Genomic DNA, 12,267 nt, shown 5'->3' with positions numbered 1-12,267 from the left:
ACAGCGGGCCTTCAAGTCCTGGGGTGGGGGGGGGGTCGGGCACAAGCCGCCGGCGGAGGGGCGGCTTCCAAGCCTGTGACCGGTTCTGTGCTACCGCCGATCCCCCTCACCAGCAGAGACGTGTCAGGGAGCGGGCGTCAACACCAAAGTCAATTTGTCCAATCCGGCAATATGGAGTGCCGTGTCCGCCCGACTCCGATCAACGGCCGTACCTCTCCCCCAGCCGGTGGTGTTTCCGGAGCGCTACGCCTCCCACTTCCCCGCAGCTCAACGTACCGGACAGCGGGGGTCGTCTCCAGCAAGATTGTAGAAACTGGCGATCACGGATGCACAGCACTCCACTCCCGTGGCATGAGGAGCAGCTCTGCACAGGCCGCAAAGCCACGGCCTTTCCCAGGAGGATGACCCAGCCGGGCAGCGGATCGCGAGTCAGCCAGGCAGTCCGCTCTTGGTTTTCGGCGGATATTTCGGCTGTTGGCTGGGCTAGCGCGACGTTTCAGACACCGCCGTGTGCAGGGGAATATCGCGGTCAATATGGTGCGTCTTCCAGGCAGTATTCACCGGTCAGGATGGTCTGCAGGATAGGAAGGGTGCTCAATCGGGCGAGAGCCTCACGACAGTGCGGCCATCTTGGTTTGGCGCCACCTAGCGCCCCCCTATGATTTTATACTTAGAAAGAAACTCAAAATCTACAACTCCAAAACTTTTATCATGGCATGCGGCAAGAAGGTAAACCATCTTAAACCTTTTTATTTCAAAGAAAACCGTATTGAGGTTGTGGATAATTTTTGTTATCTGGGCATTACTTTTAACAGCGGAGGGTCTTGGACCCCAGAGCATAATAATGTCAAAGCAAGGATGGGGAAGGCTTCCCTAGGTGTGTTTTGTTTTGCAACTAAACTGGGAAGCCGACGGATCCCCGATATGTTAAATATTTACAGACACAGATGTACCTCAATAGCCTTATATGGCTCCGGGGTTTGGGGATATTGGAAATCAAGGGACCTGCAAATATCGGAAAATGTTTTTTTAAAACGACTACTTTGCCTTCCACCCTCGGCCTCTACCGATCTTACCCATAAAGAACTAGGGATAGATCATATAGCCGACCTAATTGGATTGAGACCTTTAATGGTATGGAGATCTATTTGGATCAAGGATGAAACAAGCTTTACTAAGGAAATCATTAAAGACTGTTTGCATTTGGATAATGTTCACAAAATCCCTTGGTTAAAGTATGTGATCTCTACCTACAGTGAACTTTATGACTTGGATGTATGTAAAGATCCTGCAAGTGTAATTACTCTATCCAAACAGGAGGTTAAAGGCGAATTTTTGAGGGTTAAACTTATTAAGCGTAAAGTTGAAACACGAGATTATTCAACCCACGCTTTTTATTTCTCCAACTTAGATGAAGGACTTGGGTTACCCACGTACCTCAGTGCCGTCAGTCGACGGTCCCATCAATTTGTTCTATCAAGATTTAGACTTGGGATTGTGCATAACTTGGTGGCGTTTCCAAAGATGAAAAACTATTCTGTCACCCCTTGTCCTTGCGATGGATTATCCAAGCAAAGTACCTTGCACTTTCTGTTAATTTGTCCCCTGTATAAATCCTTACGTATCCTTTTCCTCAAACCTCTGTTTAAAAAATATTCGGTGCTTACTACAGGAAATGATAGGAAATTATTATTCTCACTTGCTAACCCAGACCTATGTTTTTTTACTGCAGCCTTTATTTTAAAATCCATTGCTGTAAGGAAATGTATGGTCTTCTAGTAACATATTTATTTACAACTATTGCTGCTAGTTTATGTTTTATCCATTAAGTAATGCCATGATATGTACCTTCCCTGTGTAAATTCATATGTGTTGTGTTTTTAACGTGTATACTTTTATGATGTTTTATAACAATCGAATAAAGTTCATGAAACGAAACGAGTATGTAGGTCAAGGGGTTTCCCCACCTAAAACAATACTTTCAGGTGGATAAATAGAAAAATATTAATGAATGTAACTGCGAACTGAAGGTTTTTCTACTAATGTGAAATCTGATGGAATTTAGTAAATCGTATAATAAGTATATATTTATGAAAATCACAGGTATTCTCTTATCTTTGCGATGTGCCCATAGAAGGTATGCTGAATGTGTAATATATAAACAAACTCATGCAACTGATATTTTATAACAGATATCATATTTAATGTATCCTGCTAAAATGATGCATATATTAATTGAAGCTGGGGGAATAATTAATGAATTTACTTACTTCTGAAAATGTAAACTAACTTCGGATTAGTTGGTTTCTAAATTAAAATGCAATTATAGAAACCAAGCTATTACATGCAGGAGCTGGCAACAAATAATCAGGCCACAAACAGTTTTCATTTTAAACACAAATAGAATTTTAGTTTACATGCATAACACTTACCTTTAAGAAGGTAGCTCTAAGTTTGGTTACCATAGAAGGATTGGCTCTTATACTTTCTTGCATAATGGCAGTGTAGCTAAAAATGTTTAAAGCAGTATGGTTACAAGTAAAAATTAAGTATTTTTCATGCAGCACAAGTAATACTACGTAGGTTTTAGAGCACACAGAAACATTTGTAGGTGGTATTAGACCAAAAAACCCAATAGAAAACACAATACTTCCATTGCCAATGTGAGACTTTCTTAATAACCATAAAAAATAACATCCAATGCTATGCTGTTAAACTTCTGGTCTGGAACAAGATGTATATGTAGAGGACTTGATCTTTGGAACAGTTGAAGGCTTTGGTTTAGGGTAGTCTGACAAATCCAATCTGGAGCAGAAATATGGGTACAAAAGAAGAAGGGACATAGGCCAAAAGATGGAGAAGGATGCCGGCCTGGATGTAGTCACTTCATTCAGGGCTTATGCTGTTTTCAAGACAGGTAGAAGTAACAAACGTTACTGTTAGATTGTCAATGGAAGCTGGAAGCCTGTCAGCCTGTCTCTACAATAGTGTCAAAACAGTAAAAATGTAAGACTGTGAGCCAGTGATAAGGATTTGAGCCATGAAATAAACCACTAGGAAAATATACATTTGAGGATTTATTGCATCATGGATCAGAAATATCTGTAGAGGCAGCAGTAAAAAGTTTGCAGAGTGTTTGGCTGTAAGGAGGTACCACATATAAAAACAACCATAGCATCAAGATTACTTCTTCAAAACTATCTGAACTTTTCCCCAGATCTATCAGTTGGAAAGAAAATTCCTGGTCTTAGGCTGAGGCCAGTAATTAATGGAAAGAAAATTCCTGGTCTTAGGCTGAGGCCAGTAATTCATTTTCTACTCAAGGTACTGGCAGACTACATATGAGAATGTTTTCATCTGCTTAAAAGACTGATACTAGGTGAAATGTTCTTCAGATTTGGAAATCTGTGATTAACTTGACCAATTTTGTAAATGTTAGACTAAATACCTGGCACACTTCAAATTAATTGTTAGGTTACCTGTATATTGTAAGTTATTTCAGTTGTCCTTAAGAATTAAAGGGCTATAGTAATCCATGCAATAACATGTTTAAATTGGGATTGTGAAATGGGCACAGATGTTCCTCACTCACAAAGTGATAAGGTTGCTTCAGAGCACAGCTAAAAACAAAACATGATAAAAAAAATCTTGGAGATCCCAGGCTGGCTGGAAAGCGGTTATGCCAAGGAACACTTTATTTAATGCATCACAAACATGTGCTTTTCACATTAAATGTCATTGCTGATACTACCCTAAAGCTTTCTATATGTAGTATAACCTTGCAAGTCATCCTAAACCAATCTTTAGTTTACTTAATTTACATTTTTCTCATGGAGGTATGACTGTATGGTTAAAAATGCATGCATTCTTTTTTAGGGGTAGGCTTGTGCATTGCTCCAAGCTTTGGTAAATGCACCAGTTTGGATTCAAGTAAATGGTAGTTATGGCTTTAGTGTCTCTAACAAAGTGAGAATGGTCTGTTGTGGTGCACTCATGTGCAGTACTGAATTTATACTGTTGAGGTACTTAAAGAAGCTACTGAAAGCCTGGCTAATTTTTTATTTTTCTGGCTACATTGCGTTCTATAAACGACGACTTTTCTGGGGTAAAAAAATAAAATAAAAATATCACAACTTATCATGGTGATTTTCATCTTTTTAGCTTGCGGACACGGTCTCTCTCTCTCTCTCTCAACTCTACTCTACTCTACTCTACTCTACTCTACTCTACTCTACTCTACTCTACTCTACTCTACTCTACTCTACTCTACTCTACTCTACTCTACTCTACTCTACTCTACATTAGTGTCCTGCCATATTAGCAATCTAATACCAGTGATTTATCACTCCATATTGGTTGCTAGCACATGTTTGTCCTGATGATGTCCCAGGATAAATCAATTCCATAGGGTCGAAATGTAGACAAATGAACTAGTGGACTGAGTTGATTTATTATGATGTACACATTGTACTCTTATTTTGAATCATGCTGAGAATCTACACATTTATCAGCCTCGTGTAACATGTGTATATATTTTGTTTATATGTTGCATATATATTCTATGTACAGCACCGGCGCACCACCTTTAACCAATGTCATCATTCACCTTCACTGTGTCGTTCAAGTTGGATGACCTATAATGGGATGTGCCAAACAGGGTCTTTTTACACATATATTAACTTTATACATTGAATAAACTAACTGTATACTCACAATTTATTGCCTTGGAGGTTTAGACTTAAAACTTCTCCTCAAGGGAACCATTGTATTTCTTCTACATTAATTTGTTCAGGTTCCCAGGGTTACAGAAATGCCCCATAATAGTTTGTTCTCCCTCTATCCACAGGCGGTTCTCATGTCTGCATTTAGCGACATGGAATTAAGTTCTCAGAAAAGTTATCTCCTTTGGGACCCTTAAAAATGTTTCTAAAAATGTCTTCGGCGTGGTAAACAGGAACCGGACGATTCAGTTCCCACTCACCTGTCAATGAGCTGCCAGGCATATGAAAGGTCTCCAACTATTTGCATGGTGATCAGGACCTCCTCTTTAATATTAATAGTTCGAATCATCTGGTGGAGAAATTTACGTGTGTCAGCAAGAAACTGACATACTTGCAGATTGGATTCCAGTTGGTGAAACTCTTGAACCTGTGCAAAAATGTTAAATGAATACCAAAATTAGCAAACATTAAGACATATCTAGGATATGTTGTTGAAAAACATATTAAATCACTGGATTCAATCGCTACTACTTGCAATAAACTAATCCCCTGAAGTTAACAAAACACAGCTGATGTAACCACAGGGAAAAAATAATTTGCATGTGTCATATGAAGTAGAAGCTGAAACTTAGGAACGTAACTCAAGATACTCCCCGTCTGTGAACCTGACAACATTTTTTTGCCGTATGCACCTAGGATTGGGTACAAAGCACCTGGGTTGGAGTGAAGCAACACAAAATTGGGCATAGGAGACAGGAGATGTCAAAATGAAATGCAAATTGTTTTACAAGCAGGGCCTCTGCATGACTTGGAAAAGTTGTGCCACTTTTAAAGGTGCAGTTTTTCTCCTAACCCTCCTTATGCTTTTCTACTGGTTAACTCTCCAATCATCAAGCACACAGGGTTAGGATTAGATACAATGGAGGTTTTTGGCCTATAACCACTCTCGCTATTTGCTACGCATAACGCGGGCCATATTTTGGATTGCATTTGCTCTAACCTAGATGGTCTTAAAGTGAAGCCCCTTGTTATGCAAACCTAGACTGACCATAAATTGATTCCCTTTGAATTTCTTATAAAAGATAGGCTTCCTGCCACGGAAAAAAACAAAACCCAACAACAGGACAAAGCTAATTGGAAAGCACTGTTGGAACTCCCAGATCTTGTCCCAAAAGCCCTGATAGGTAGACCTAACATGACTGGTGACCCTATAACGGATAATACGCTTTTTGGGAATTGGATACATGAGTTAAGAGGTCAGTTGGCACCCAGAATTACACCACAAACACCTCTAAAAAAGAAATTTTCGGCGCCATGGTTTTCTTTAGCCTTAAAAGAAGCGCAAGTTCAAGTCAGAGTATTGGAACGTAGATGTCGCCGGAACTACAATAATCATGATCTTGACACCTATAAAATCGAACGCAGAAAATATCATGCTTTGATTAAAGCCTCAAAAAAAACATTTTATACTGAGGCTGTTCGGAATTCCAAACACAAAAAGAAAGAGATTTTTAAAATAGTCAATTTATTTTCTAATCCTAATAGTTCATTCCAAGAGATCGCGCTCTCCCAGAGCCTTTGTAATAACATAGCAGACCACTTTGAAGGAAAAATCCTGACACTTTTAAAGGACTTCCCTACTCCTATCGTAAATAAGAGAACCATTCCCGATACAGATACCACCTGCATGAACACCTTTCAGCCTATTACACTGGAGGAATCCCGTGGGGCTGTCTTATCCATCAAATCAGGCTCCCCCTCTGATCCATGTCGACCTAATCTACTACACGCTCTGATTGATGTTGTAAACCCCACCTTCAACAATATTATAAACTCCTCGCTGCTCACAGCCAAAATTCCATCAGAATGGAAACTTGCGGTGGTTAAACCCCTTCAGAAAAAGCAATTAGCTGATCCTACGACCCTCTCTAACCTGCGACCCATCTTGCTTTTTCCTACCCTGTGTGAGTTGACTGAAAAATTCGTCAATAAACAACTTACCACATTTCTAGAGGAAACAAATGCATGGCATCCAAATCAGTCTGGCTTCAGAGCTCAACATTCGACAGAATCCTCACTTTTGTATACTGCTTAAACCTTGCGAGCAGCCCTGGATCAGGGTAAGAATGCCGTACTGGTCCTATTGGGCCTGTCCGCGGCTTTTGATACGGTCTCACACACCATTCTCTTAGACCGTCTTGCATCATTTTGTCTTATCGGGTAATGTCTTAGAGTGGATTAAGAACTTTCTACAGGATCGGTGACAAGTGATCGCATAGGGACAATATAACTCAGCGGAAAAAGCACTCATATCAAGGGTCCCTCAGGGATCGAGCCTGAGCCCGACCCTTTTCAATGTCTATATGTCCCCCCTGATTAAGCTAATATCGTCCTTTAAGATCAATACTATTTCATATGCGGATGATACACAGCTTATTCTTGTTCTTGACAGTAACACTATTGAGGCGGAAGTAAATCTCAGAAAGTGCCTCTCAGCTACATTCAAATGGATGAATAACAACCATCTGAGGTGTAATTCAGAAAAAACAGAGATATTGCCATTTGGCAAACAAAATCCTATCGTGCCTAAACCTTGGTGGCCAGAAAATGCCACCCCTCCCCCCAATACAATTAACGAAGCTAGAAACTTGGGAATAAAGGTTGATACAACTCTTTCTTTTAAGCAGCAATCCTTGGCAGTTGCAGGCACCTGCTTTAATATCATAAAAAGTTTGAAGACATTTTTTGACCTACTCCCTTTCTCAGCCAGGCACTCTGTTGCTGTTGCTCTCATTACATCGAGACTGGAATACTGCAATAGCCTGTATGCAGGAGTCAATAAATTAGTCTTGCATAAGCTTCAGATGGTCCAGCACACGGCTGCTCGGCTGGATTCTAAAGTGGCCTAGAAAATCTTCTGCCTCTGCTGCATTAGACACCCTGCATTGGTTGCCAGTTCACAAACGTGTGTTGTTTAAGGTCCTTATTATTACTTTTATGGCCTTTCATGCACGTGGCCCACAATATCTTCAGAATGGCTTCAAGCGCTATGTTCCCTCTCGTAGCCTTAGATCTTCCAATGCCAATCTGTTGGCTATTCCAACCTTTAGATTGGTGTCTAAGGGTTGAAAATCACTGGCAGTTTTGGGATCAAAGGCATGGAATCAATTGCCTCCTCAGCTCCGCCAGATTGCTTCGGAGTCGGTTTTCAGGAAAGCCCTTAAAACCTGGATTTATACTATTCCAGACACACTGTGCAAAATCCTGATTTGATTCCCCTAGTTCCTTGTGCGAAGAGCAGCATACCGGCTTTTTTTTCCCTTCTTTTCTGGTTTCCCTATCAGCGCTAAGATGCTCCTTGGAGTGATAGATGCGCTATACAAGTTTATCTTTACATTACATTACATTGAATATTTAACCCCCCAGCCAGTGTTAGGGAGCCTACTACTCCGAGTTAATAAACCTTCTGCCCCTACAACTATGCTATAAGACATAGGGTAGCAGTAATATCATTTCAAACATGCGTTCTTATTTGCACTTGTGAGAAACTCCCTCTTATTGCATGATCGCCCCCATGTTTTTGCTGATCGGTATTTTTGTTTTTTTAACTCTGCCCACTGGGGCACTGTTTTCCAGACTCCAGTGTATGTACTCCAACCCCCTAAAACATGGTGAAATTGGCTAATCCCAAATCGGCATATACTTTTTATTAAGACCACAGATTATGGTACAGCAAAATACACCAATGGCGTGGATATTTAAATGTCATCTGTGGATTGCAGCACATACTGTGCCAACCACTAGGCTGATAAGGAAAAATCTGGCTGTAGGCCAATATGTGTAACCAGGCTGCTGTACCTTTTAATCCTGAAGGCGATTCTGTCAAAATTACCATTTTAGACAGGAAGGGACACTACTTTTAAATATTATGCAAGTCACCCCCAAATAGGCATTTTAGCTTACAAGGTAGATGAGGTGATAAGTACTTAAAAGTGGAAGATTTCTATATTAGCATGCTCCTACAGATACTAGCCCCCTAATGCTACTTTCATTATAAAAAGCTAGTTTATCCTAAAAGAAAAAACAAAAATTAAGATCAAATACTATTTTTGTTAACTTTAGTTTGGATAAGCTACAGAAATGATTCAACCACTGTTTTTAATATTTCTTACAAATCCAATTCAATGGCGAAGTTGGATTTTTGGCAACTATACTGTAAAAAGAACTTTCAAAAAGGAGGTGTGAAAACTGCTGCCAGAGTATAAATAATGGCTTATTCTTTTTGGCATGAAGATATGGGGGCAAGATGTGGGACTCCTCTCATTAACCTGATGGGGACCAGGGTGAGGCCTGTCCGCTCACAGTTCAGTGTAAAGGGAGACCTGGGAAGGAAAGCCCTTTGATCCCAGGGCTAACTGTATCCAGGTTGGGAACATGCCAGTAAGAGGGGAGCTGGAACTGGAATCAGTTTTGTGAGGTTGAGGAGGAGGAGGCTGCTCATTTCTATAGACACTCCCTTCGCTGGGAAACCAGTTACCACCAAGGGCAGAAGAGTTCTGTCATGTCAAATTTCACTAAGAATAGTACACAGTGGATCAGTTTGTAGTAAGGTCAACAGGATGTGCTGCAAAAGAGGGAGGGGTTGCCCATGGGAACTTTGTGCATATTGATTAGGTAGTGTCCAGGGGTCATCCCCATCCACTGGTTAGTGAATCCTAGAAAAGTGGCACCTCACCCTCATCTTATCAGAACAGGTTCTGAATCTGTGAATGAACAGGGGAGGACTGGACTTGCTGTCTGTGAGAAGTGTGGAAAGCTGAGGGGTTAAACATGCTCCCACTTGGACCAAGGACAGAGAAGTCTAAAGTGACCCGGACTGGATTCTGCTGTAGTGAACCTTAGCAGAAACCAATGCTAAGAATTATTGCTCCAGAAAGTCAGAAAAGCTGGGACTTAGAAAATGTTCGTACTTTCAAGCCCTCTGGCGCAGGTCGTTGAGGCAAAGGTGTTTGATTTCAAGAGGACTTTGTCAAATACAGCTTCCAGGCATGCCCTGCTGGAGGATTCTGAGCTCCGAAAAATAGATCAAATCTGAAGGTAGAAATCCTGATAAGGAGAAGGCACAAAAAGTATCAACCTGGCGAGAAGAGCTTGGTGAATGCAAAATTTTAATTTTCTAGCTCTGAGATTTTTCTGCCAAACCTAAAATGTTCAGCAAGAACTCATTCAACGGTTATTTGACTTTGAGAGGAACTTGCTGGACCAGCCTGCCAAACTTGCTCTACTGGAAGATTATACCTTTCATTTCCAAGTCAGAAGGCAAAACCATTGCTTGCTATATGCAACCTGCACTCCATCGCAGCCGGCCTGAAATGCACCTAAAACAAGGTCACCCACGAACACAGACTTCTGATTGGTGAGTGACGAACACCATAACAGTGCCTGTTCAGACTTTTTCATTTACATCGTTTTGACAGGCTCTATTTCTAATTCATGTCTTATTCAGACTTTTCTATTTTTTTCATAGAAAATGTAAAGTTTTAAAACATGTTTTATTTCGGATTTAGTGTATGCTAGGTCCATCATTATAGAAAAGATTGATAATCAGATACTACTAAAACCAAGATATCAGAACATAATTAAGAGAAGGTCTTAGGTCCAAATTTATTGAGGCCGGGTTCCTGCCAGTTTGCACATTAACTTTAGATGGAGCAGCAGCAAGTAGAACTGGCTTTCAGTCAGCTGCTGTTTATGTTCCACCTTTAAACAAGCTGCGAAATGACATGGCTAGGTATGCGGACCATCTCTGAAACTTGCAAACAGGCTTGCTATTTACTGCGTTAGCTAAAACTTTGTGCAGAGATTGGAAATAGCTTGAGGGGGGTTAGAACTCAATAACAATGTTAGAGTTTTTCTTGCTGTTTTGGTTTTCCATGATGTGCTTCACTACATTACTTTTCATAAGTAGGATACCCATCTATATTTTATGCAAGTTTAACAAACTTTTTCAATATATATCCTGCTTCCTATTGCTATCCTTGAGTGTATTACTCATTATTGAAAGAAGGTTTGGAGTTCAACTGTATCCCTGAACTCATTTTGTGGGAATAATTGTTACCATAAAACACTTCTCTAAGACTTGTCCCTCTCTGTAGGGTTACGCCTGAACTTTTTGCCTTCACCCCTCCTATTTTCTTAACCATTTTTTGGGATTTACAGTTTACCACTGCTAACCTCTGCAACAATGCTTGAGTGCTCTCCTTTAAACAAGGTAAATTTGGCTTACACCCAATTGGCACATTAAATTTAAGTATAAGTCCCTAGTAAAGTGGTAATACGTGTACCCAGGTTCTGTAAATTAAATGCTACTAGCGGGCCAGCGCGGTACAAAAGGGGGTGGTGATGGACGGAGCATCTCACTTTGCCACTGGATTCAAGCAAGCCGGGCTGAAGACGGCTGTAATGTCAGAAACCGGTCCACGGAAGCTTGTTTCCGGTCCAGGGAAGGCATGGCTTGGCAGTTCGGGCTGGACTGTTCCCATGATGCACAGGGTCAGACTGATTTGCATATAGCCATGTCTGAACTGGGGTAGCAGAGTGGGCTAAAGAACGGTGATGGATCAAACCCAGATCTTTTGACTGGGTGTGAGGGTTTGATTGATTCAGATGCTCCGTCCATCACCACCCCCTTTTGTACCGCTTTGGCCGCCATAAGTGTGGCAGGGTATGCTCAGACGTGAGTCCCTTGCTCACTTTGCCACTGGATTCAAGCAAGCCGGGCTGAAGACGGCTGTAATGTCAGAAACCGGTCCTCGGAAGCTTGTTTCCGGCCCAGGGAAGGCATGGCTTGGCAGTTCGGGCTGGACTGTTCCCATGAGGCACAGGGTCAGACTGATTTGCATATAGCCATGTCTGAACTGGGGTGGCAGAGTGGGCTAAAGAACGGTGATGGATCAAACCCAGATCTTTTGACTGGGTGTGAGGGTTTGATTGATTCAGATGCTCCGTCCATCACCACCCCCTTTTGTACCACTAGCGGGCCAGCAGCATTTATTGTGCCAACCACTCAAGTAGCCCTTTAAAACATGCTTCACGCCTGCCATTCGAGCATGTAGTGAAGTTTTGAACTGCTAGTTTCGGCAAAATAAACCTTTTGCTGTGCTTAACCCTCCTTTTTAATATGTATCAATCACCCCTAGGGCCGGCTCGAAACACCCCAAAGGGGCTGGGTGCAGTGTATTTAAAAAGTTGGGCATGTACTTTTTAGTTGTATGTGTCCTGGTAGTGAAAAACTCCTAAATTTGTTTTACACAACCGTAAGGCCTACCTCTGACCATAGGATGACATTGGGTTTCCTTAATTCAATTGTGATAATGTCATATAGTTACTGCTTATCTATATATTGTGTTAAGTTAGCGTGAGCTTATTAAATGTTTAAACGCCATTTTTCTTTTGCTGCTTCTGCACACGACACTTACTTGTTGATTTAGCTTTCAACCTACAAGAGCGTTGTGATTTACATGAGAATAATATGTTATTGGTCTGA

The 12,267-nt window shown here is 41.2% G+C and overlaps 1 protein-coding gene across 2 annotated transcripts in view; it reads right to left on the bottom strand.

The window, feature by feature from the left end:
- WASHC5 (WASH complex subunit 5) overlaps positions 1 to 12,267 on the bottom strand; it is a 415,933-nt gene that overhangs the window by 288,900 nt on the left and 114,766 nt on the right. For both annotated transcript variants that reach the window (XM_078686781.1, XM_078686782.1), the window contains 2 exons: positions 4,982 to 5,148; positions 2,433 to 2,508 (listed from right to left, as the gene is read on the bottom strand). In XM_078686781.1, the coding sequence (XP_078542907.1) occupies positions 2,433 to 2,508; positions 4,982 to 5,148 (243 nt within the window). The remainder of the gene's footprint in view (positions 1 to 2,432; positions 2,509 to 4,981; positions 5,149 to 12,267) is intronic.

This window comes from Lissotriton helveticus, chromosome 4_1, assembly GCF_964261635.1.
Source record: "Lissotriton helveticus chromosome 4_1, aLisHel1.1, whole genome shotgun sequence".
Taxonomy (NCBI): Eukaryota; Metazoa; Chordata; class Amphibia; order Caudata; family Salamandridae; genus Lissotriton; species Lissotriton helveticus.
The sequence above is the reverse complement of the archived record's forward strand: the minus strand, read 5'-3'. Positions and strand labels throughout refer to the sequence as shown.